The 27428-nt window shown below is 44.3% G+C and overlaps 1 protein-coding gene across 12 annotated transcripts in view; it reads right to left on the reverse strand.

The window, feature by feature from the left end:
• Gtf2a1l (general transcription factor 2A subunit 1 like) overlaps positions 1-27428 on the reverse strand; it is a 78215-nt gene that overhangs the window by 44307 nt on the left and 6480 nt on the right. For 7 of the 12 annotated variants that reach the window (XR_015621958.1, XR_015621959.1, XM_087553611.1 and 4 more), the window contains exons 2-8: positions 15539-15593; positions 15201-15307; positions 7995-8176; positions 5802-5948; positions 4357-4489; positions 1903-2004; positions 1593-1713 (exon numbers count right to left, since the gene is read on the reverse strand). Coding sequence is in view for 7 of the 12 variants with exons in the window: in XM_087553611.1 (XP_087409737.1) it covers positions 1593-1713; positions 1903-2004; positions 4357-4489; positions 5802-5836 (391 nt within the window). In the remaining 5 variants the exon portion in view is untranslated. Of the gene's footprint in view, positions 1-1592; positions 1714-1902; positions 2005-4356; positions 4632-5801; positions 5949-7994; positions 8177-15200; positions 15308-15538; positions 15594-27428 lie in introns of those variants that run through there. The other 5 variants (XM_087553615.1, XM_087553612.1, XM_087553613.1 and 2 more) reach the window with 5 other exon arrangements.

Genomic DNA, 27428 nt, shown 5'->3' on the forward strand with positions numbered 1-27428 from the left:
TATTAAGAATATTATGGCACTGGACCAGGGTCTGCAGAACGGGCTTCACGCACCACACAAGGCCAAGACAGTAGTAACCAGAAGCCCCTGAAACAGCCCAAGAAGTAGGCCAAGGTGGAGGAAGGAGGAGGAAAAGAAAGAAAGGAACACCTTCAGGAGGAGGAAAAGAAAGAAAGAAAGGAAAGAAAAGAGGAACGGAACGGAAGGAAGGGAAAGCAGCAGCAAAGGCAGCAGGAAAGGCTCTCCCGGAAGATGCATTCAGAAGGCTGGTGAAGCTTCAGCCACACCTGGAATGACAAAGGTGACCTCCCCCACTCCCTGCCTGGGATAAGGAAGGTGACCTCTTCCACTCCCTGTGCCCAGCTAGCACATCTCTTGCTACCTATCAGTCTTGGAGCCTACTGAACATTGTAATACATTTTGGTGAAATAAATGAATGAATAAATTATAAATAAATATCACAAAATAAATCCAGTCTCAGATCCTGACAGAACCTACTGTTTCATCTTTGTTCTGAATTGGGTCACCTTGAATTAAACTCGTTTAAAAGGATATGTATACACACACGTGTGTGTGTGCGTACACTGTGTTTTAATAAACCCAAGCTCTGCCTTCCTCGGAGACTCTTTTCTGCACTGAAGCCCAGGATCCCATTTCACCTGAGCTGAGGCCTCTAACAGGTCCTCAGTGGGTAATCATGCAGAGCTGTGTCTGTGACTGTCCCACTGACAGACACATCCTTTTCACTGTGGCTGACATGATTTTCATAAAAGTCTTCCCAAACATACAAAGAATAATCTAATTACTGACAATGTAATCCAAACACTACCCTCCCTTGTTACAAACACTATTCTCACACACTTCAACAAAACCAATAGAATCTATTCGTGTGTGCATGCCCAGACGTGCACTCAGGAATCAGAAACAAACAGATAAGAAAGGCCAGATAGATTAGTATTTCTTTGATCTTTTATTAGTCTTTACCAGTCTAAATTGGCACACTTAAATCTGGGCAATTTTTTTCCTTAAAAGTGAAGCTCTAGATTTAGTAAATCCAATAATAAAATAAAACGCATATAGTTAATCCCCTGCTATTACTTTATACAGCCCAAACTACAAGGGGGCCTCAATTATTTCCATATTCCTTTTCCTGTTTTACTTCCAATACAATAATGGGTTTGTAATATGCACAGAGAGCAAGTACAAAGGGAAAGGAGGGGAGGGGAGGGAAGAGGAGGAGAGGGGAGGGGAGGAACACAAACATTCCAGCACCTACCTTTCCCACTGGAAGACTCCCTCTAAACAGCCAGTCAACTTCATAGAAATAAGAGCAGACACTCTAAACTTACAAACTATATCCCCTTTGTTTCTCTAGAGTAACGGCCGTTGGTTTTACCAAATTAATTTTTAAACACTAGTTTTAACAACCTGATCTTGCTTTTTTTTAATCAACACATACACTGCATTCCTCTAATTGGATCATAGAAAGGTGAGGCACTCTCTACCTTAAGAACATTAATTATCCTGACTAAAAAACAGTGTCACGAATGAATTTGTTCTGAATGCATAGTCTTTGACTAACTCTCTCCAACCTGTTGATTGCAGTGCTGGCGGTAAGCCATGTGGCAGCTGGAGGGTGAAAAGGGGCGCCTGCACACTATTTCTGAAGAAGTCCTCTGTCGCTTTAGATTGTAAAACTTTGGTTTCCCAGAGCTGCAAGGGAGAAAAAAAAAAAACATTTTTGTTTGTTTAAAAAGAATCACTAAGATTACAGTTTTTTTTTTCCTTAAGTGTTTATACTTTCAGTGGATAGCACAAGGCACACATCCTAACACAGTTGAAGGCAGAAGTGTAACTTCTCAGGCTGCAAAGAGGAAATGGGACTGTCCCGTGAGCACAAACCTTCTTCAGGTCTTTCAACACCTGCTCCTCGATGCCTTCCTCAGCAAAGAGGTCCCGCACACCCTCGATTACGTCTTCAATTACAGATCGGTAGAGTTTGGGCTACACGAAAGCAATTGTTAGAGGTTTTAATTCTCAAGTCGAATGCTTTTGCCTTAAAAGATATGCAGATGAGACTCTAATCCTCAGTTTAAAGAAAACCTGCCACAGGGTTATTAAGCATATCCTGCTCCCAGTGCAGTGTGCCTCCGTATAAATTGCATTAGCTGCCTGTAATCCCTTTGAGGTCCCTATACACAAGGCTGAACACAGGACTACAAGGAACCTGGGGGTGATCGTGAGATGCATGGGTGTGCTGTGCTCATAGATCTTGGCTTTTGTGTACTTAACCTTCCTGCTTCTCTTTGAACGGGGAATTGAAAGCAGCTGGAAATAAGGTCCTGTTTTCACTCTACCACTTTCTCAAAGTAGCCACTATTAGTGAACTATCACGGATATAAATAAGCCTCAGACCTTAAAAGTGGGACAGTCAAAGCCTGCCCTGCTTCCAAAGTACGATTGGAGAGAAGGCAGTTGAGATCGAGGCCAAGCAAAAGCACCACCACATCCCTGCGTCCAGATGAGTTTGCATGAACAAAGCCAAGGTGTTCAAACCAAGCCATGACACAAAACTAGCCAAAATCTACCCAGAGTCACTTACTATACCAACAGCACAAGAAGAATATGAAACATACTCAGCCTTTCGTGGGGGGGTGCACACATGTGTGTGTGTGTGTCTGTGTGTGAGAGAGAGAGCAAAAGAGAGAGAGGGAGAGCAAGAGAGAGAGAGAGAGCGTGCAAGAGAGAGATACAGATAACATTCAGTAAAACAGGATTCCAGTTGCTTTTACAATTGCTTAATCCAGCCCAAATGAAAACTGAGGCTTTCTTGGACTGCTTTTTTCATGCTTCCCACAAAAATACTCTCTCTCTCCAGGAACAGCACATTTTAAACTAATCCTTCTAAACATCGGGGTAAGTCTATGAATAGACCAATCAGTGACATTTAAATGTTGTTCACAAACATACCCATTAAGACTAAGTACCCCCAGATGAGCTGCTTCTTCTCAAACAGTCTACCCTGATCAAGGCTTCCAAACTGAGGCTTCTGTTTTAATTCCAGCTAAGATCACACTTAAGAGCTGCAGGGGAAAAGCCCTAGGGCTAAAAACATCTTTTAAGATCTGCCCTTGGAGTCTAACAGCAGGCCAAAAGAAGCCAATAAAATACAATTTTTCAAAGGCAAAAGAAGTATTAAATATAGTCTCACTTGTAGGACTGCCATTAAACTTTATATTGCTTTCTCTGCGTTATCTTTATTAAAACTATATATAGTCATTCTGAACCTCCATCTTGCCTATATCTCAAAAAAAACAAAAAAAAAAAAACAAAACAAAACATTTGCTCATTGGCAGTAACAATCAGGCAAACTGGCATTTGTGTAAAGGTTATATTCGGACATCCATACTTTACACTTATAAAAACATAAATAAACATACATGAGTATCTCTCTAAAAATGGAACCTTTCACACTGGGCAGATACACATGGGACTTTTACAGACACAAACCTATCTGGGCTGCCCATTGTCTTTCTGAAGATGTGCATCTGTTGATACTGGTTTTGCCTTCAACACGGGATTTTTAATTGGATGGAATCTAACAAGTGCCGTTTTGCCTGTAAATTCTCACTGTGAGGTTTAACTGCCCTTACGGCAGTGTATTTTAGCACTAAGGCAGTGTTTGTGGGTTTCCTATTTTAGCATTAAAATGTTAAAGGACAAGGAAAGGCAAGATCATGAGGCAACAATCCAAATCACATCACCTTCATTCCCTGTCAGGAAGTAATAGAGCATGAACCAGCTATGCCCCAATGAAGAACGAGTATTAGGGCTGGAGGCTGCTGTAGGACGATCCTGAGTCCGAAACCAGACCTAGGGTTACTTTTACAGGACCTTGTCAAAAAAGAAAGAAAAAGAAAGAGAGAGAGAGAGAGAGAGAGAGAGAGAGAGAGAGAGAGAGAGAGAGAGAGAGAGAGAGAGAGAGAGGAAGGAAGGAAGGAAAAGAAAAGAAAAAGAAAGAAAGGAAAAAAAGAAGACAGGAAGGAGGGAGGGAGGGAAGGAGGAGGAGGAAGAGGAGGAAGAGAAGGGGAGAGAGAGAGAGAGAGAGAGAGAACGAACGAACCTGGGAATTTCCTAAACACGGAGGAAATCATCCTGATTGAGGGTACCCTGCCTCTACATGATTTCTAGGCGCCCTAACCTAGGTGACCTCATTTGGAGTGGGGCGCACACTTTTTCAAATGGGATCAGAGCCCCAGATGGGCTCTGTTTCCTGTAACCCATGGTGGAAAGGGGGTGCCTATTAAAGTCTGCAACTCCATGGAGGGTGTCGGCAAAGCCTTCCCGCCTCCTTACCACCAGGTTGACGAAGGCCATGCTGGCCGCTCTGCGCCCAACCGTTTGCGCCTGCGTGGCAGAGAGCCGCCAGGCTCGCTTTTGAACCGCGGGTGCTCGTTGCTGCGCAACCGCGAGGCCGCTGGGGGCGGAGCTGAGTAGGGCGGGACAAGAAAGGGGTTAGTGGTTGGAGGGATGAAGTTTGGGCGTGGCGGCACGGATGTAGTAAGGCTTGTAACCAGCTTTAGCAGACTAATTGGGGTTGTGCGGTGTCAGGTGGATGAGGCAACTTCATCCTTGAAGGATGCAGGGAAAAGAAAGAGAGCAGATGAGTTATTCCCGCTTTTACCACGCCTCGCTAAACACTACTCACAGCTGCACTCCATGCTGCAGTATAAGAATGTGACAAGAGCCAAATTCTTCTGTAACTAGTGGTTGAAGTGTGAGCAAAAGCAGCAGCAACTTCACTTGGGAAAGTGTTAAAAATACAAATGAAAGCTGTAAAGACTCTTGCCGCCAAGTCTGACCCATGTGCTAGAAAGGGCGCTGGAAGCTTGTCCTCTGATCTTCATAGGTACACCTGTGCGAGTGGGTACACAGACAATCTATGCATCATTAATGCGTGTAAAAGATTAATACAAACAACTAAGGATTCATAAACGTAAACATCTCTACCGAGTCAGGGACTAACAACAAGGGGCACAGCATCCGGTGACTTCAAAACGGTCTCCAGATAGTTTTGCTGGGCATTAAAATGAGATCCACTTGGCCTAAGACACATTAGCCGGGCCATATTAAAATTACTTGAAGCGTTTTTCCTTTTAAAGGTTTGGTGCCTGAGTCTCCCCCAGAGCATATGATTAAAAATGCAGGCTGGAGAGAGAGAACTACCGCTTAAACCAGGCACCCTGGCTCCTTTGGTCCTCAGGCAGAAGGTGCCATCTTTCATCTTTGTCTTATATTGTATCTCTCTCTCTCCCTCTCCCCCTCTCCCTCCCTGTCGTCCCCCTCTCTCTCCTCTCTTGGGCTTGGAGGGACTTAACTAGCTAAAACTGAGCCTGATTTAAGCACACACGGCCCCACTAGTTAGTTCAAAGGGGGAAAAGCCATCTACTTCCACCACTCCGCCTTCACACGGCCTTTCTAATCTGAAGATAGATCTCGGCCTAACAGATGGCTGTGTGATGATTTAAAATCCCATTAGGGTTTAGAGTTGACTGCTTGCTTATTTGTGTGTGTAAGAGCAATAAAGCTGTGTGTGATTGCCCACTCTGAATGGGCCTGCCTGGGCCAGGTGTAAGCTTCTAGCCGCTGATTCATTTGGTGTCATTTAGAAGACTTTTCCTAAATTGAAAACTACTGGGAATTTCTTTAACAAAAAGCCATTAAGTATGTGTGGTGATTTTTTTAATGGTTACGTCTCTCTACGTGACAATTTACTACCTCGAATATTCAAAGTGACTTACCTTTCACCCAAAATAGAAAAGCTAAAAGCAAGCATTGATTCCTTCTGATATTATAAAATCCAATTAAATTCTTCAAGCTGGAAATAAGAGGGCTGAGAGGGCTCTTGTTTTCAATCTTCCTCCTTGCAAGGTTTTAAAATTGGAATCCTAAATGCACAGAATGGGTAACAATCTAACAATCGTGACAGCATACCGTTCGTTGTATTTCATTATACATTATACATTTTATTATACATTATGCCTTCCTCAAAGCTATAGAGTAGACCATGTGTGTTTTTAAATTTAAATTTGGACCTTGGTACCCATAAAAAGTGTGACTAACAATTGAATTGTTACTGCCTAGAGCACACGATACACTTTTTATATAAAAGCTATACAACACTGGTTGAGCAATCTCAGTGACTTCTGGTTGCCCTCCTGTGTATCTGAATGGCCACTGGTAGATGCTGCTTTGGTTTCTTCCCAATAATCAACAGTGGCCTTTAAAGGAAGCAGGCTTGAATCCAAGGTCTAGGCTGTTCTACCTTAGATAGGAAGTGTCTCAAGGGGACAGGTGTTAAGGCTTGATACCCAGTGCAGCAGTGCGCACAGGTATGGCTTCCAGAGGCTGATTGGATCACTAGGCTTTTTCATCATCATTCAGACCAAAATATGTAACAGAAACAACTAATGTTGAAGAAGACTTATTTTATTTGCAGGTTCAAACATTTGGTTCACCCGAGGAAAGTGGTTCAGTTTGTTTCTGGAGTTGTTGGATTTGTTGGGATCAAAGCCCCTCTGGCATCCCCAACAAGCCAGGCTCTGCCGCCAGCTCTCAGTCAGCTTGTTAAACAGAGAAAATGGTGACAGGTACAGAAAGGAGACATGTTCAACGTAATCACAGGGAAGCACGGAAGCAGGTAAGACTTTCATGTCCACCTTATCTGCCTGATGTACGTTGATTTCAAACAGAACAAGAGCCATCTGTAGTTAAGCAGTCTTGGCCAACCCCAGTCCCACTCATGACTGACCAGCTTTGTCTCGGCTCCAATCTCCCCTACAAAGTGATCTGACAAACTGTTACCACCATGTAAAATCTCTTTTCCAGAGATAAGTTCCCTTCCGGCACCAAAGTCCCAACCTTTCCCTTCCCAGATGTGAGCCTCCAGGGGAAGATCTAACTGGAATCCGTTGTCTCAACAATCTGGTAGCTGAAGAGAGGAGCATCTGTCTCTCCTCAGATGATGTTAGCAGACCAGACAGCAGAGAAACGGGGTATCCCCTTCTTATAGCTTCCCCTTTATCCTCTTCTGTTCTGGTCAACTCCCAGGCATAGCATGGTCTCACCCATGTTCAGAATGGCTCTTCTGCCTCAGTGAATCCTCTCTAAACATCCTCAGGAAGACACATCGTGGGTATATTTCATATATCTTCTAGATTGAGTGGAAAAGCTAAAATTAAAGAGGAAGGACATGACTTCCCCTAAGTATCGTGGAGGAGAAGGTTTATTGTAGATATAAGGAAGATCATAGCCAGAGGCAGGGACATCTGGAAGAGTCCACAGTGGACAGTACCTGGAGGAAAGGGGAGAGGCAGGGACAGTCAAGAGAGTAAACAGTAGGCAAAAAAGGCCAGGTAACCAGAATAGCCAGATTATACAGGGAAGGACAGCCCAGTCTCTGGGCTAGAGAACTTTGGGGGGGAGTGAGGGGTATGCCCATTAGAAGAAGCCTGTAACAGTTAGGAACTGAGGGATGCTGGGAGAACCTGACAGTCAACGTTTGCTCTGATGTATTAAACAGGCACCTCCATTAGCCATTTGTCCCAGGTTTGAGACCTAACATGGGTAATTCTGAATGCAGTCAGGTTGACTGGCCATTAGCCAGCATGTAGGGCTCTTACTGGCCACTGGATTGTTCTGTTGGTTAATGAGAAGCATACTGGACTATGGTCCCTAGCTGGAAGGTGTAACCCATGAAGGAAACATGTGGATCCGGACCCTTTCCCCTTTGGTGTTCTTTCTTTGTTTTCAGCTTTGCCCTGTCATACCCTGTTCATCATAGTGTCCTCCCTTGCCACAGGCCCACGATAGTGGGACCAAAAGCCCTGGGCTAAAACCCATGAAACATGAACCACAACAAGCCATCAGTCCCCAGATGTCCTGCCCCGAGTCTCATACTCCCAACCCCCCAACCCTGCCTCCCGGCTACTCACAAGCTGGTGCTGTCCTTCCCACATCAAAGAATCTCTATGTTACATGTGAACAAAGCAGATGCAGTGGTTTCTCACTTCCAAGACAGTTAGAAATGGTGGCGAGACGTCTCAGCTGACAGTCATTTGGAGGAAGTCAGCTGTTTCACGAGAACCAACCATCAAAGGCAGAAGGTGTGGAGAAACTGGAGAAAGAAGCAAACACATACAGAATTCCACAGACGCAATGATGAAGGGTGGCTGGACAGAATCAAGGTCTAGGTGGCTGTCGTGTTTTATAAAACTAAAGAGAGAAGGAATATGTTTGGTGGAGGCTCAGTAAGGTGTGGGGGTAGGAGGTGTCTCCGTGGGCCCATGCTGAGGTATCCCTCCCCCCTGAGGACCAGCCACAGATGGTATACTATAGAATAGAGTTTATTCAGGGCATGGGGAGGGGAGTTGAGAGGGTAGTAGAGACAGAGGGAGGTAAAAAGAGAGAGAGACTAGCTGGGGCCCGAACCTCGATGATCCCAGCCCACAGCTCCCTGCTCCCAAACCCCATGGGAGAGAGAGCTCAGCGTCCAGACAGGTGGGCACTCCTGAGACTGCAGGGCAGGAGAGACCTCCAGTACTGCCCACCCCAGCCCACATCCCTGACCCAAGAGGAAACTGTGTAGGGCCTCTGGGAACCAGAAGATAGAGGTATTCAACTCTGCAGTCCAGACACCACCAGATCTGAAGGGACTCAGTCAAAGAGCTCCCTGCACCCAAATCCAGTGGGACAGAGAGCTAGACCTTCAGTGGGGCAGACATGCCTGGAAAGTCAGAGTAGACTACTCTCTGCCCACATTTCTGACTATAGAGGAAAATGCCTAGCACCACCTGGAACCCTGTGCACAGGGTCCCAAGCAAAGGCAGGGCAGGCCCTTGTAGTTGCTGTCTCATGGAGAGCTGAAACCTGGCTCTGAGGAGCGACTCCAGGCCCGAGACCAGAAGTAAGACCAACTGTTCTGTTCCAAGTGACCTTGGACTCAGGACACATGCCCACAGGAACACCTGAAGACCAATAGACAGGAACAACTAAACACCTGAAAGCAGAACACTCTGTTCCCATAACTGGCTGAAAGAGAACAGGAAAACAGGTCTACAGCACTCCTGACACACAGGCCTATAGGAGGGTCTAGCCACTGTCAGAAATAGCAGAACAAGGTAATGCCAGAGACAATGTGATGGCAAGAAGCAAGCTCAGGAACCCAAGCAACAGAAACCAAGAATACATGGCATCATCAGAGCCCAATTCTCCCACCAAAGCAAACGGTGACTATCCAAACACACCAAAAAAGCAAGATCTAGATTTAAAATCACATTTGATCATGAGGATGGAGGACTTCAAGAAAGACATAAAGAACTCCCTTAGAGAAATTCAGGAAAACACAGATAAACAAGCAGAAGCCTATAGAGAGGAAATGCAAAAAATCCCTGAAAGAACTACAGGAAAACACAAACAGGTAAAGGAATTAAAAATGGAAATAGAAGCAATAAAGAAAGCACAAAGGGAGACAACCCTGGAGATAGTAAACCAAAGGAAGAGACAAGGAGCCATAGATAAAAGCATCACAAACAGAATACAAGAGATAGAAGAGAGAATCTCAGGAGCAGAAGATTCCATAGAAATCATCAACACAATTGTCAAAGATAATGTAAATCAGAAAAAGCTACTGGTCCAAAACATACAGGAAATCCAGGACACAATGAGATCAAACCTAAGGATAATAGGTATAGAAGAGAGTGAAAACTCCCAACTCAAAGGACAAGTAAATATCATCAACAAAGTCATAGAAGAAAACTTCCCTAACCTAAAGAAAGAGATGCCCATAAATATACAAGAAGCCTACAGAACTCCAAATATATTGGACCAGAAAAGAAACTCCTCCCATCACATACTAGTCAAAACACCAAATGCACAAAACAAAGAAAGAATATTAAAAGCAGTAAGGGAAAAAGGTCAAGTAGCATATAAAGGCAGACCTATCAGAATTACACCAGACTTCTCACTGGACACTATGAAAGCCAGAAGATCCTAGACAGACGTCATACAGACCCTAAGAGAACACAAATGCCATCCCAGGTTACTATATCCGGTAAAACTCTCAATTAACATAGATGGAGAAACCAAGATATTCCATGACAAAAACAAATTTACACAATATCTTTTTACAAATCCAGCCCTTCAAAGGATAATAAATGGTAAAGTCCAACATAAGGCAGCAAGCTACACCCTAAAAAAAGCAAGAAACTAATTGTCTTGCAACAAAACAAAGAGAATGAAAGCACACAAACATAATCTCACATCCAAATACGAACATAACAGGAAGCAACAATCACTGTTCCTTAATATCTCTCAACATCAATGGACTCAATTCCCCAATAAAAAGACACAGATTAACAAACTGGATAAGCAATGAGGACCCTGCATTCTGCTGCCTACAGGAAACACACCTCAGAGACAAAGACAGACACTACCTCAGAGTGAAAGGCTGGAAAATAAGTTTCCAAGCAAATGGTCTGAAGAAGCAAGCTGGAGTAGCCATTCTAATATCGAATAAAATCAATTTTCAACCAAAAGTCATCAAAAAAGATAAGGAAGGACACTTCATATTCATCAAAGCAAAAATCCACCAAGATGAACTCTCAATCCTAAATACAAGGGCACCTACATACATAAAAGAAACCTTACTAAAGCTCAAAACACATATTGCACCTCACACAATAATAGTAGGAGATTTCAACACACCACTCTCATCAATGGACAGATCATGGAAACAGAAAATAAGCAGAGACATAGACAGACTAAGAGAAGTCATGAACCAAATGGACTTAACAGATATTTATAGAACATTCTGTCCTAAAACAAAAGGATATACCTTATCCTCACCACCTCATGGTACTTTCTCCAAAATTGACCATATAATCAGTAATACAACAGGCCTCAACAGATAGAGAAAGATAGAAATAATCCCATGCGCCTATCAGACCACCACGGGCTAAAGCTCTTCTTCAATAACAATAAGGGAAGAACGCCCACATATACATGGAAGTTGAACAATGCTCTACTCAATGATAACCTGGTCAAGGAAGAAAGAAAGAAAGAAATTAAAGACTTCTTAGAATTTAATGAAAATGAAGGTACAACATACCCAAACTTATGGGACACAATGAAAGCTGTGCTAAGAGGAAAACTCATAGCTCTGAGTGCCTGCAGAAAGAAACAGGAGAGAGCATATGTCAGCAGCTTGACAGAACACCTAAAATCTCTAGAACAAAAAGAAGCAAATACACCCAGGAGGAGTAGAAGGCAGGAAATAATCAAACTCAGAGCTGAAATCAAACAAGTCGAAATAAAAAGGACCATAGAAAGAATCAACAGAACCAAAAGTTGGTTCTTTGAGAAAATCAACAAGATAGATAAACCCTTAGCCAGACTAACGAGAGGACACAGAGAGTGTGTACAAATTAACAAAATCAGAAATGAAAAGGGAGACATAACTACAGAATCAGAGGAAATTCAAAAAATCATCAGATCCTACTACAAAAGCCTATATTCAACAAAACTTGAAAATCTGCAGGAAATGGACAACTTCCTAGACAGATACCAGGTACTGAAGTTAAATCAGGAACAGATTTAAATCAGGAACCATTTAAACAACGCCATAACTCCTAATGAAATAGAAGCAGTCATTAAAGGTATCACAACCAAAAAGAGCCAAGGTCCAGACAGGTTTAGTGCAGAATTCTATCAGACCTTCATAGAAGACCTCATACCAATACTATCCAAACTATTCCACAAAATTGAAACAGATGGAGCTCTACCAAATTCATTCTATGAAGCCAAAATTACTCTTATACCTAAACCACACAAAGACCCAACAAAGAAAGAGAACTTCAGACCAATTTCCCTTATGAATATCGACGCAAAAATACTCAATAAAATTCTGGCAAACCGAATCCTAGAGCACATCAAAACGATCATCCACCATGATCAATTAGGCTTCATCCCAGGCATGCGGGATGGTTTAATATATGGAAAACCATCAACGTGATCCATTATATAAACAAACTGAAAGAACAAAACCACATGATCATTTCATTAGATGCTGAGAAAGCATTTGACAAAATTCAACACCCCTTCATGATAAAAGTCCTGGAAAGAATAGGAATTCAAGGCCCATACCTAAACATAGTAAAAGCCATATACAGCAAACCAGTTGCTAACATTAAACTAAATGGAGAGAAACTTGAAGCAATCCCACTAAAATCAGGGACTAGACAAGGCTGCCCACTCTCTCCCTACTTATTCAATATAGTTCTTGAAGTTCTAGCCAGAGCAATCAGACAACAAAAGGAGGTCAAGGGGATACAGATCGGAAAAGAAGAAGTCACTATTTGCAGATGATATGATAGTTTAAGTGATCCCAAAAGTTCCACCAGAGAACTACTAAAGCTGATAAACAACTGCAGCAAAGTGGCTGGGTATAAAATTAACTCAAATAAATCAGTAGCCTTCCTCTACACAAAAGAGAAAGAAGCCGAGAAAGAAATTAGGGAAACGACACTCTTCATAATAGACCCAAATAATATAAAGTACCTCGGTGTGACTTTAACCAAGCAAGTAAAAGATCTGTACAATAAGAACTTCAAGACTCTGAAGAAAGAAATTGAAGAAGACCTCAGAAGATGGAAAGAGCTCTCATGCTCATGGATTGGCAGGATTAATATAGTAAAAATGGCCATTCTACCAAAAGCGATCTACAGATTCAATGCAATCCCCATCAAAATACCAATCCAATTCTTCAAAGAGTTAGACAGAACAATTTGCAAATTCATCTGGAATAACAAAAAACCCAGGATAGCTAAAACTATCCTCAACAATAAAAGGACTTCAGGGGGAATCACTATCCCAGAACTCAAGCAGTATTACAGAGCAATAGTGATAAAAAACTGCATGGTATTGGTACAGAGACAGACAGATAGACCAATGGAACAGAATTGAAGACCCAGAAATGAACCCACACACCTGTGGGCACTTGATTTTTGACAAAGGAGCCAAAACCATTCAATGGAAAAAAGATAGCATTTTCAGCAAATGGTGCTGGTTCAACTGGAGGTCAACATGTAGAAGAATGCAGACCGATCCATGCTTATCACCCTGTACAAAGCTTAAGTCCAAGTGGATCAAGGACCTCCACATCAAACCAGATACACTCAAACTAATAGAAGAAAAACGGGGGAAGCATCTCGAACACATGGACACTGGAAAAAATTTCCTGAACAAAACCCCAATGGCTTATGCTCTAAGATCAAGAATTGACAAATGGGACCTCATAAAACTGCAAAGCTTCTGTAAGGCAAAGGACACTGTGGTTAGGACAAAACGGCAACCAACAGATTGGGAAAAGATCTTTACCAACCCTACAACAGATAGAGGCCTTATATCCAAAATATACAAAGAACTCAAGAAGTTAGACCGCAGGGAGACAAATAACCCTATTAAAAAATGGGGTTCAGAGCTAAACAAAGAATTCACAGCTGAGGAATGCCGAATGGCTGAGAAACACCTAAAGAAATGTTCAACATCTTTAGTCATAAGGGAAATGCAAATCAAAACAACCCTGAGATTTCACCTCACACCAGTGAGAATGGCTAAGATCAAAAACTCAGGTGACGGCAGATGCTGGCGAGGATGGGGAGAAAGAAGAACACTCCTCCATTGTTGGTGGGATTGCAGACTGGTACAACCATTCTGGAAATCAGTCTGGAGGTTCCTCAGAAAATTGGACATTGAACTGCCTGAGGATCCAGCTATACCTCTCTTGGGCATATACCCAAAAGATGCCCCAACATATAAAAAAGACACGTGCTCCACTATGTTCATTGCAGCCTTATTTATAATAGCCAGAAGCTGGAAAGAACCCAGATGCCCTTCAACAGAGGAATGGATACAGAAAATGTGGTACATCTACACAATGGAATATTACTCAGCTATCAAAAACAACGACTTTATGAAATTCGTAGGCAAATGGTTGGAACTGGAAAATATCATCCTGAGTGAGCTAACCCAATCACAGAAAGACATACATGGTATGCACTCATTGATAAGTGGCTATTAGCCCAAATGCTTGAATTACCCTAGATCCCTAGAACAAATGAAACTCAAGACGGATGATCAAAATGTGAATGCTTCACTCCTTCTTTAAAAGGGGAACAAGAATACCCTTGGCAGGGAAGAGAGAGGCAAAGATTAAAACAGAGACTGAAGGAACACCCATTCAGAGCCTGCCCCACATGTGGCCCATACATATACAACCACCCAATTAGACAAGATGGATGAAGCAAAGAAGTGCAGACCGACAGGAGCCGGATGTAGATCTCTCCTGAGAGACACAGCCAGAATATGGAAAATACAGAGGCGAATGCTAGCAGCAAACCACTGAACTGAGAACGGGACCCCCGTTGAAGGAATCAGAGAAAGAACTGGAAGAGCTTGAAGGGACTCGAGACCCCTTATGAACAACAATGCCAACCAACCAGAGCTTCCAGGGACTAAGCCACTACCTAAAGACTATACATGGACTGACCCTGGACTCTGACCTCATAGGTAGCAATGAATATCCTAGTAAGAGCACCAGTGGAAGGGGAAGCCCTGGGTCCTGCCAAGACTGAACCCCCAGTGAACGTGATTGTTGGGGGGAGGGCGGTAATGGGGGGAGGATGGGGAACGGAACACCCATATAGAAGGGGAGGGGGAGGGCTTAGGGGGATGTTGGCCTGGAAACCCGGAAAAGGAATAACAATTTAAATGTAAATAAGAAATATTCAAGTTAATAAAGATGGAGGGGGGAAAAGAGAGAGAGAGAGAGAGAGAGAGAGAGAGAGAGAGAGAGAGAGAGAGAGAGAGAGGAGTAGAGGCTGGCCATGAGCACATGGAGAGGGGGGAGGGGAATGGGGTAAGATAACAGAGTGAGAGCTAGAAAGCAAGAGAGAGAGGAGGGGCCAAGCAGTCCCTTTTATAGTGAGTCAGGCATACCTGGCTGTTGCCAGGTAACTGTGGGATGGAGCTTAGACGAAATGCTAACATTCCGCCATTTGGGTTTAATTTTTAAAAAATTTTAGAAAGAGGGGGTGGTGGAGCAGGAATAGGGTCGTTGTGATCTTTAGCTATCTCCTTCTGACCTTGGGACCACGTGTCTCTAGGCAACCTAGGAAAATGCTGATGGGGATGTTGGTTCAGTCTTAGGAGAGCTGGCTGATTCCTTGATGTCCAGGGTCTGTGGAACCATCTGTGAATAGATCAGAAGGAACAAATCCAGTGTGTATACACACACACACACACACACACACACACACACACACATATTATGGTAAAGAATGAGGTTAAGTATGTTTGGGAGAAAAATTTTTTTCAAACGTGTACATTTGAAACCCTTAGGTCTTGGTGGTTGGGGATGAGTCCCAATTTCAGGGCACAGGAGAGGAATCCCACCCTCTGTTAAGTTGTCATGACTACTTACCTGGGTGGAGTCTATTTGGCCCATGAGAGGTAGATCTGAGTGGGTTTCCCATAGCCTATAAGTTTACAAAAGAGATAAATTTGTTAACAACACAAACAGTAAGATGAGCTTAGGGATGACAAAAGCCTTTCCCAGGGAGTCAGGCACACCTGGCTGTTGCCAGGTAACTGTGGGGCGGAGCCTAGACAAAATGCTGACAGTGGCATCCAGTCAGAAGGATCCTCACAGCAAAAGGCACCAATGACACAGAGGCTGAGGCGACTGCAGGAGCCCTCACCCACCGTCCCAGCAATAAAATCAGCAGAACAGTAGGGCTAGGCCTATGACAACAAGAGCAAAGCTGCTAACATTCACTTGACAAAGGAAGAAGACTCTAGCCGTCACTCTCCTGAACCAACCAGCTGCGTATTTCGGGCATTGCTAAAGTGGGCAGCGGGGAAGGGATTGGCCGGAGTTTGGTCCTCTTCAGTGGTGCTGTGTTTTGTTAAGTTGTCATGCTATGCCTAGGGTGAAACTATTTCCTTTTCTTCCCCTCTCTTTCTTTCAGGCCCTAAATGTGCTTTTTCTAGTGCTTTGGGCTTCCTTACTCTTTCTCTAAAGATGAGCCTTGACACCACCATGTGGTTGACCTCCATGCTAGCCCAACTCCAAAGACTTCTTCCCCTTATCTTCTTCATTCTCCTCCTCTGGGGAAGCTCCTGGGATTTTCGGTCACCTCACATGATGTTTTTCTTTTCTTTATCTCTGTGTATCAGCATTTTGATACATATATTTTACATGTATGTGTAAACTACCTGCATGCGTGTCTGTGCGCCAAGTGCACGAGTGGCACCTGCAGACATCAGAGAAGGATTACTAGAGTTGCAGACGACGTGAACCTCCCAGTGCATGCTGGGAATGACACCCTGGTCCTTCGAAGAGCAGTCGGTGCTCTCAATTGCTGAGCCAGCTCTCTAGCCCCGGGTTTTTCTTTTAAATGCTAATAAAATAAAAGTCCCTAGAGTCTTAAGTCATTTTCTTAATGAGACTAAGAGCCACAAGAGGGGACCCTAATTTCCCCAGTACCAGTTGTTGGCTCAAATGAGACTCACCCAAATCTCCATTAAGAAAACCAGTTAAAAGCAGCCTGACATAGACCATGGTCTTAATGATCACCAGGATCACCTGGCAGCCAAAGACAGTTACAGAGATGTGTACAGTCAGGTCAAGCTGAATCTCACAACATGCCACGAGGACACTCACGTCACCTATGGAGAGGTCCATGTGGTGAGGCGCTCAGGCCCTGAGTATCCACAACTGGCAGTAGACAAGTAGACTTGGATTTGGATCCTCCCCAGACGACCTGCCATGTGATCCTGGCCCTAAGGACAGCATGAATGCCTCCTCATGAAGAGGCAGCAGAAACCCTCTAAGGACCTCCTGGGTCTCTAATCCTCAGAACCTGGAAATAGCTTTTGTCATGTTAAGTATTTTAAGAGCCAAAGTCCTGGAACAAGAGTGATGCAGAGCCCTTTGTCAAATTGTACTGTGCCTATGGGAAGCGCCTTCCCCTCACCGTAACCTCTGCGTTCAAAACTTCATCAGTCACAAGAGCACTTCCAAAGAATGTAATACAAAATAATCTGTAGAGACCAATGCTTGATGGTGTTAGCCCAGGATTATCGTGAAACAAGCAGACGGCTGTAGTCACATGGTAGCCACATTTATCTAAACGTGGCACGGCAGAGTGCTGTGTACACCAAGCACTTGGGATAGACAGACTGGAATCTCGAGATCCCCAAGCCTTAGCCAAGCAATCTTACTGGGACGATGGTTGTGTTAGTAAATGGAGAACACCAAGGGAATGCTGATCCCTGATCCTTCTTTGGGTTCTTAGTTCTTTGAAATTAAACCTGTCCAAACAGGAAGTTCTCCCCAGCCCCCATCACAGACAGAGAGTCTGGCTTTCATTTCCTCCTGCTCCATTTAGAAACCATAATTCATATTTCTATATCATTGGCAATCAACACCAGCACCTGCACCTCTTAAGAAACTCTCAATAATCAGATTACTTTCTTTGTCGTCTGTGTTTTCTGATTAGTTTTGCCTGGAGGGTCTACGATACTGTTTCAAACAGTAAAGAAAGCATTTCAATGTGTTTATCGTGTAAAAAGGATGTATCATTGAGGTTCCCTCCTTAAATAAGAATGTTAAAAATGTAGATATTTTAGAGACAGCCCATTTCTTTTATATATTATACTTTACAGTCAAATGTGGTTTTCTTTTTTAGTAATGGTACAGGTTCTAATAACATATTTATCGGCAATGAAAAGTGTAACTTATTTAGTCTTTGGGCATATGGCTTCAGGCAGCAAATGCTCAAAATTAGCTTCCAAACACTTTGCCACAAAGGCATTAAACCCAGCAATACTATTTGCCTGCCCCTGTTTCAACCTTCACATTTTATAGGAAATGAAAATCCAGGTAATCTGTTCTCCTGTCCTATAACTCTGAAATGCTTCCAGGGTTGGCAGTGCTGATTTATTCTGACTCTGCACTTCTGTTCCGTTTTCCATTTTCTAATACAACTTCAAAATCAAGTTACATTATTTGAACATCAGATACTGTTCCACAGTAATGAATCCCTTCCCACACCCCAACATGAATTCAGTTAAAGCGACCATAGGGCAGGGCATGAAGGCCAGCTGAAGTCCCCCTTATCACACAGCAGAAGGCAAGTAGTCAGCTCTTTAATATTCGAGAGAGGTGGCCTAGTACACATTTGTAAGTTTCCTGATAACTCAGAGAGCATTCAGGACAGCCTCAGACTCAATTTTCCCTGTCACTACTTACCCAATGCTCTCACTGCCGTCTTGATTGGAATGTTGTAACTTCCTAGTTAACAAATGTCCTATTTCCATTTCTTTGTCATAATGTGTATAATTATACATGAACATGAAATATTAGCTAGGAGAATGTTCACAGTCTCCATTAATTCTCCAATGTAAGTCTGCATTTAAAGAAGGGCACGGACAATGATCTCAGTGAAAGATCTGTCCGAGAGCCATCCAGCTTCGTCCTCACAGCAAGTGTAATCTCCCTCTTGACTAATGTGTCTCATTTTATGAAATGTAAAAACAGCCTAAATATTCTGTTAACTTAGTTGCTTCAAATATCAGTTGAGGCAGAGACACCACATAATGGACATATTTTTTCCTGTTCCAGTAACAACAGATAAGTATTCTGCATATTAAATATAAAACATAGGAAGGAAGCACTAAAAAAAAAAAAAAAAAAAAAAACATTGTGAGGGACCTTACAACCCCAGGCACAAGTACAAGTTCCCTGGTCTTCTCTTTGCCACAAACAACCTGGGCCAGGAGATGTGGGGGGGAGGTGACAACCTGGAAATTATGCTACAAACAAGAAGAAAAGTGCCTTGGGCCGGAGGACTAAGAAAGAGGCACTGAGATGGGAAAGAGAACACGGTGCAGCTGGGCACACCTGCAGTCCCAGCTATGGATTCTGGGACAAGAAGAGCATCAGGAGTATCCTGTCAGTCAGGGTTACAAGACTGACTTCCAGGACAGCGAGAGCTACAGAGCATTGCCTCAAAATAAACCCAGAACATCAATTTTAAACAAAAGGGGGGGGGATTGGAGGGAGGGGGACGTGTGTGGTTGGTTGCTCGTGCATTTAACTCCAGCACTCGGAATGCAGAAAGGCAGGTGGCTCTGTGAGTTTGAGGCCAGCCTGGTATACATAGAAAGTTTCAGGACAGCCTGAACTAGTAGAGATAGCTGGCTCAGAAACAAAACAACAGGGGAAAGCAAGAAAGAATGAAGAGCTTCCGATGATAACCACGCCCCTCTCCGCAGAGCCATACCGTCCCTCCTCACTGCTGCAGGGTCCTCTCCTCATCCCTGCCTCCTGCTTCCCTCCCCACCCCTCCTGGCTTCCCTCCCCACCCCTGCTGGCTGAGGCCTTCTTTTGACTTTCTAGACTTCATTTGTTCCCATTGGCCGAGCAACATTAAGAGATTTCTAACGACCTGTCTGCTTGTGTGCATTTACTCAGGCTGAAGTACAAATCCTTCCCCAGATGTTTTTCATTTGAGGTTATGGTTTTTTTTTTCTTTAAGTGAAGGAAATTAAGTGACTAGTAATGTTTCGAGACCAAGAAATGCTGACATGCTAAGTGCCCATAGCTGCATTGTACTTCCCAGGCCTTCTCCAAAGGAAACCAATACAAGTGACTGTTCAGTGTCCTATACTAAATAAGATGGCATAGCCCATAGTACGCAGCATGTACTTCCTCTCAACCTTTAGCAGTCTTCAAAAACAAGGTTAAATCAAATTTCAGACGAGCATTTTAATCTTTTCCTTACTCTATGTGCATATCTAATTCTGAGATCATGTGGTGACTATAACTGTGATGGATTTTAAATCCTTTCAGGATTGAGGCTGTGCATCACGGAACCTCACGCACCCCCTGAATTCCTGTCACAGGACCTCACGTGTGGAAATTATTCACTGAGTACTAGTGGACTGAATTTATTTAAACAGTTACAATATGGAACCACTAGCCTAAAAGTCCAGAACATTAGATCTAGACAGCAGATATTCCTCTAGAGAAAAGATGAGCATCTAAATCCATCCTGTTGTTCACGTGACATTTTTATAGGTCGTGGGTCCAGCCAAGAGGTGTGCCTGACCCTGCTGTCTCAGTTCTTCCCACCCGTCACTGCCCCTGTGTAGTTGTGGGCTGTCTACGGGGACGACTGCTCAGACACGAGTGGAAACCAACACAACGCTTTCACTAGCCAGACAGCAACTATCCTGGCTAGTTGCCCCAGGCCTTTCCTGGGTGAGCTTCTAAGCACAAAAACCATAGCCTGGCTTAACATGCTTCAGTCAACAAGAACAGTTGACCAGATGCAGAACCACTGAAGCCAGAAAGCAAGGCTTTCCCAGAACTGTGGACTCGGATGGATTAGACCTTGGTTTTCACTTTGGCAGGTGGTGCTGTCTGTGGGCTGCGTTTTACAGTTATGCTAAGGTCTGGGTCGTACTAAGGTCTGAGGGCCTGTTACAGTGAGCATTCTCACAAAAATAGAAAATCATGGTGGGTTGAACTTCTCCAATCAAATTCCAGGCAGAATGAGGTAAGAAAAAATAAGCAAATAATTATAACATTATGTGGTATGACGGATTGTACATGCTTGACCCAGGGAGTGGCACTATTAGAAGGTATGGCCCTATTAGAGTAGGTGTGGCCTTGTTGGAATGGGTGTGTCACTGTGGGTGTGAACTTAAGACCCTCATCCTAGCTACCTGGATGTCAGTATTCTGCTAGCAGCCTTCAGATAAAGATGTAGAACTCTCAGCTCCTCCTGCACCATACCTGCCTGGATGCTGCCATGTTCCTGCCTTGATGACACTGGACTGAACCTCTGAACCTGTAAGCCAGCCCCAATTAAATGCTGTCCTTATAAGAGTTGTCTTGGTAATGTTTAGGCAGTAAAACCTTGACTAAGACATGTGGCTAGTGTTAAAACTCTCTTATGAGGACCACCTAACCTGAATAGGAAATTCCAGCATTGTTTCCTAGGGCAGGACCCTGTCCTGGCTGGTTTTGTGCATCAACTTGGCACAAGCTGCAGTTATCACAGAGAAAGGAGCCCCTTTTGAGGAAATGCCTCCATGAGATTCAGCTGTAAGTCATTTTCTCAATTAGTGATCAAGGATAGGAGAGCCCATTGTGGGTGGTGACATCCCTGGGCTGGGGTCCTGTGTTCTGTAAAAAGCAGGCTGAGCAAGCCAGGAGAAGCAAGCCAGTAAGCAGCACCCCTCCATGGCCTCTGTATCAGCTCTTGACTTCCTTTGGTGATGAGCAGCGGTGTGGGAGTGTAAGCTGAATAAACCCTTTCCTCCACAACTTGCTTCTTTTTTTTTTTTTTTTAGTTCTTTTTTTCGGAGCTGGGGACCGAACCCAGGGCCTTGTGCTTCCTAGGCAAGCGCTCTACCGCTGAGCTAAATCCCCAACCCCCACAACTTGCTTCTTGGTCATGTTTTGTGCAGGAATACAAATCCTGACTAGGACAAATTGGTACCAGGAATGGGGTATTGCTGTATAGGCATGATCATGGTTTTGTTTGGAAGAATGTGGATTTGGTTCTTTAGATTTGGAAAGTAGTGGAATGCTTTAAATGGGGCTTAATGGGCTATTCTAGTACAAATATGGGAGACATTGTGATTTGAATTATGGGGACCTGGTCCAAAAAGTTTTATTGGAAAATTTCAGTAAGTGGCCCTGTTGGAGTAGGTGTGTCACTGCGGGTGTGGGCTTTAAGACCCTCATCCCAGCTGCCTGGAAGCAAATATTTTACTGGCAGCCCTCAAATGAAGGCATGGAACTCTTAGCTCTGCCTGCACCATGCCTGCCTAGATGCTGCCATGCTCCCACCTGGTGATAATGGACTGAACCTCTAAACCTGAAATCTAGACAAAACTAAATGTTGTCTTTTATAAGAGTTACTTTGGTCGTGGTGTCTGCTCACAGCAGTAAAACCCTAACTAAGACAGAAATCGGTACCAGAAGTTGGGTATTCCTGTGACAACCTGACCATGTTTTGGGGAGGACTGTGGAAGGACTTTGGAACTTTGAGCTAGAAGAGCCATTGGATGTTAAGAACTCTGTGGGATGTTCTGTAGGAGCTTAGAAGATAATGTTGAGAACAGTGCAGAAGATGGTGGCCTACCAAGATTAAAGACTCTTCTTAGAGCCATTGCTGTTTTGATTGTGAAGATTCTGTGGTTTTGGTTAGTTGGGGCTGAAGAATCAGCTGTGATTAACAAGATACCAGAAGTACTAAAACAAAACCTTTGCATTACTGGGTCTATTGATTCTGGTTAGCTGGAACCAACTAAGAAATGAGTGGTGATTAAGAAGAGACCAGCATCACTGAGATGAAATCTTCTGGGAAGTGTTTTCTGAGAGCACAAAGAGGCTGTGTTCCAGAGATAGCCAAGGTTGTGCCTCGTGCTGTGGCTATACTTGGTAATATGTAAAAGCCAGCCAGGTTTTGAAGACATGAAGGGGTCATGAAGAGCAGCTGAGGCTGGGCACTGTGAGAGGCCATGGAAGGACATTGGTGAAGGTGCAGCCTCAGCTGAAGTTGACAGCCCAGGACTGGAGGAGTCATGCAAAGAAGTTGAGGTTAAGCACCATGAAGAGAGCCCATGGCGTGAAGCCTAGTTGTAGCAGAAGACAGCAGTGATTTGGAAATGCCAGAACCATGAGATGACCACCAAGAACAGCAGCAGAAATGGAGTACAGGCAGCTGGAACCTAGAAGACAAGCTGTGTGCTACAAAGGGCAGAGCTGGAAAAATGACCCAAGCCCTTGGAGGGGCCCAGAAGATCGTGTGTGGATCCCAGACATTAGACATTGGAGTTTGATTTTGATTGTGACTGTGCCCTGATATTTTTCCCTCTTCAAGGAAGGAAGTATTTTAGTGGATCCCACAGTTAAGAGATTTTGAATTGTAAAGAGATTTTGAATTTTAGAAGAGACTGGATATTTGAAAGGGATTGAAATTTTAATATGTAAGAATTTGTAAAGGCTGTGGGACTTTTCAATTTTTTTAGATCTTGGGGATGAATAGGAAAGTAAGTTAAGGCTTAAGAGTGAAGTGTTTGTGTGTCAAGTTGACAAGGGATGAATTGGCCTGGCTGGTTTTGTGCGCCAACTTCACACAAGCTGATGTCATCACAGAGAAGGGAGCCTCGCTTAAGGAAATAACTGCATGAGATCCAGCTGTAAGGCACTTTCTCAATTAGTGATCAAGGTGGGAGAACCCATTGTAGGTGGTGCCATCCCTGGTAGTCCTGGGTTCTATAAGAGAGCAAACTGAGTTCTATAAAAGCCAGGGGAAGCAAGCCAGGAAGTAACATCCCTCCATGGCCTCTGCACCAGCTCCTGCTTCCTGACCTGCTTGAGTTCCAGTCCTGACTTCCTTTGGTGATGAACAGCAATGTGGAAGTGTAAGCTGAATAAACCCTTTCCTCCCCAGCTTGCCTCTTGGTCATGGTGTTTGTGCAGGAATAGAAACCCTGACTAGGACAGATCCCAGGACTGGAATGTAATGTAAGAGACAAAGGAAGGTTCAAGGAAGAATGGTCCTGCAGCACTCTATCAGCCAAAGTCTGAGGATTGGGGTTGGAGAGCAGTTTGTAGAGGACAGACAAGAACAGGGCAATCTGCTGCTGCAGCTGAGGCTTGCCTGTGCTCTCCACCCACTACATCAGATAGCATGGGGTGCAGGATACCCCTCCCACTACAGCAGACAGCATGGGGTGCAGGGTAACCTTCCCACTACAGCAGACAGCATGGGGTGCAGGGTACCCCTCCCACTACAGCAGACAGCACAGAGTACAGGGTACCCTTCCCACTACAGCAGGAACCACAGGGTGCAGGGTACCCCACCCCTACAGCAGACAGCATGGGGTGCAGGGTACCCTTCCCACTACAGCAGACAGCATGGGGTGCAGAGTACCCCTCCCACTATAACAGACAGCATGGAGATGCAGGGTATCCCTCCCGCTACAGCAGACAGCACGGGGTGGGGTGCAGAGTGTATTCCAGGACAACTGTAGCATAGAGCAAAGGGTGGGGTACAGTTGTACCTCCACCACTGCTGCATAGATCTCAGGGTGGGGTGCAGGGTGTGCTCCCACCTACTACAGGCTAGAACACAGGTTGACAACACTGGAATCTGGAACACTACTTGAGGGCTGTTGACTGTGGAAACATGAGCAACTCCATTTGAAAAGCCACAGAAGCAGCATCTAAGGGATGAGATCTGAGTGGCTGGTGTCAGTCACCTGAAGTAGAAAGGAAAAGAAGACCCCGAGAGCCTCAAGGATATGCACCATGACAGGACTGGCTACTCACCAAAGGAAGGAGAGATTAAAAAGGCAGCTACAAGCATCATCTAGTTAGCAACTCCAGCACAGCTGTCTCTGCTCCCAGCGCAAGTTTAATACAGAGTGTGTCCTTTTCCACAATGAGTACTTAGCAAAGCCTTTGAAAAGTGTTCAGAATATCTCAGTGGAGCGGCCGGCTCTTGGCATTTAACCACGCCACTCGTGGGGATGCTCTTCCCTTGTCTCTTTCTCGGCACTTCAGACCTCTCAGTGGAACTCACCCAGAACAGTGTCAAAATATCAAAATAAAGCACTGACAATTACCACAGCTGGGTGCCACCTTCCACTCCTCCCAAGCCTGCAGCATCATCTCCCACAAAGGACAGACTGAAACCTAGAACATTCACCAATCAGACAGCTTGCCCATTATTTATCCTCCCTAGAGGGAATGGTTAATTTCAGACCTAAGGTCAGAAGAATGCTCCCGTCTCGGCCAGCGTAGTTGGTAAGTCAACTTTTCTCACTGATACTTGTCAGAAGCAACTGAAGAGAGAATTACACGACTTAAGCTTTGAGGAGCCTAGCCTGTCACAGCATAGCTGTCTTCTGAGCAAGGTGAGCATGTGGCAACTGGGGCTCACGTCGGAGAGCAGAGTCAGTCAAAAGCAGGGTGGCCTAATCCTCATGGTACAGCCCATAATGACCCACTTCCTCCAGCTGGGGCCTTTCCTTCTGAAGGTTCCACAACGTCCCCAGGCAGCACCATCAGCTGTGTGCCAATTATTCAAACACAGGAGTCTGTGGGGGACATTCACACTAACTATAAGAGTGTTCAAACTTCGATGCCACAAAAGAACTCATATTGGAAGAGATGACCAACATCTCCAAGAGAGTAAAGCTGGGGCCAGACGGTTAGAAGGGCTGCTTATAAGCCTTATTCATAATAGCCAGGAACTGGAAGCAACCCAGATGGCCATCAACCAAAGAACGGACACACAAAATGTGGTTCGGTTACACAATGGTGTAATCAGCTATTAGAAAACAAGGATTCATGAATTTTGCAGGCAGATGGATGGAACTAGAAAGTATCAAGTGGGACAGTAAAACCATGTGGGGGCGGGGGTACATCTTCTCAGAGGAGTAGGGGGGGGATAGGGGAAAGAACTCTTGGAGGGGGGACCAGGAGGGAGCAACATTTGGGGTGTAATCAATAAAATAATTAATGATAATAAAAAAGAAAGGCTGCTTATGGAACTCACATCGCCGTCCATGAACTCAGATCCACTACTGAAAAAGGAACTAAGACATAGCACCCTATGCACCCTATGCACCCGGCTGGCACTCGTTCCTCTGTACTGACGGAAGAGCCATTGTAAACACGATATGGTGGGACTTAGGGTTTATCCGTTCTGCCATTCTCTGTGGCTTCGTGGAGTGCTTATTTGAAGTTTTTAAATTTAGAAGTAAAATAGATTGCGAACTGCAAGATATATTTTTGTTTGTTAAGTTTTGTTTGGTCATTTTATACATTATTGTGATAATATTTTTGCATGTGTGTGTGATGTAGTGTGTATGTGTGTGTGTGACATGTGTGTGACATGTGTGTGCATTCCACATATTCCACACCGAGGATGAAGATTGGTGTCATGTATGTTCTGAGGCTCTGGGGAGCCTTTGTTTGCCTCCTGTGTGCTGAGATTGCTGGTGTGTGATAGGACTGAGGCGTATGTTGGCATTACAGGTGTACGCTGGGATTGCAGGTGTATGCTGAGATTATAGATGTGTGCTGGGACTACAGGTATGTGCTTTGTGGTCTAGGGTTGCAGGTATGTGCTGGGATTTCAGCTATGTGCTTTGTGGTCTAGGGTTGCAGGTATGTGCTGGGATTTCAAGTGGACAACCATCTGTCATTGTGAGCTGGAATTGCAGTTGTATAGTTAGATTGCAGGTGGGCTACTGCCCTGCTTTGTGCATGAGTTCTAGGGATCCAAATTCTAGGCTTCACACATACAGAACAAGGCCAAACAAGGGGAGTTTAACCACTGGGCCAACTCCTCAGCCCCAATTATAATATTTTTAAATTACCTTTTGTTTTATTTCAATAGCAACTTGTTTTGCTATGTAGCTTTGAGATTATTCTAAATACGTAAATGAGAGATACTATGCTATGCTAAGAGCCTGCAAGTGTGAGGTCACACGTCATCAGCCCCTACGTGTTAGCTGCTGACCTCAACCACTGGATTACAGTTATATATGTACCTAAGAGCTGAGGCCCAGCAGACTTCTCTGCAGATGGGCATTGGAGAGTCACGCACGCAACAGAACCACACATGGCTCATATCTAAGCTCAGTAGACTCTGCAGCCAACCGTGCGTCTGCGGCAGAGGTGTCATCACAGATATGGCCACCACTCTGGATGCCCTCTCTCCTAGCTTGTTTTCTATTAGTGATAAGCATCATGACCAACTTGGAGAGGAATGGCTTTACTTCATGTATGCTTTCGTTACTGAGACAAGTCAGGGCAGTGTCTGAAGACCGGAACCTGGAAGCAGGGGACTAAAGCAGACGTCATGGAGGAGTGCCGCTCACGGGCTTGCTCTCCAAGGTTTACTCAGTCCGCTTTCTTTTTTAAAAAAAATTAAGATTTATTTATTTATTATATACAAGTACACTGTAGTTCTCTTCAGACACACTAGAAGAGGGCATCAGACCTCATTACAGATGGTTGTGAGTCACCATGTGGTTGCTGGGATATGAACTCAGGACCTCTGGAAGAGCAGTCAGTGCTCTTAACCTCAGCCATCTCTCCAGCCCTCAGTCTGCTTTCTTGTGCCACACTAGAGAACCTTGCCCAGGGGTAGCCCACCCCCTAATAGCCTCGGACCTCCCACATCAAATAATAATAATAAGAAGAAGAAGAAGAATGATAATAATGATAATAATTTAATAGCCCAAAGGCTACTGGCTGGTCTGAGGGGTTTTTT

Source organism: Rattus norvegicus, chromosome 6 (genome assembly GCF_021556685.1).
Source record: "Rattus norvegicus strain SHRSP/BbbUtx chromosome 6, alternate assembly SHRSP_T2T, whole genome shotgun sequence".
In the NCBI taxonomy this organism is placed as follows: domain Eukaryota; kingdom Metazoa; phylum Chordata; class Mammalia; order Rodentia; family Muridae; genus Rattus; species Rattus norvegicus.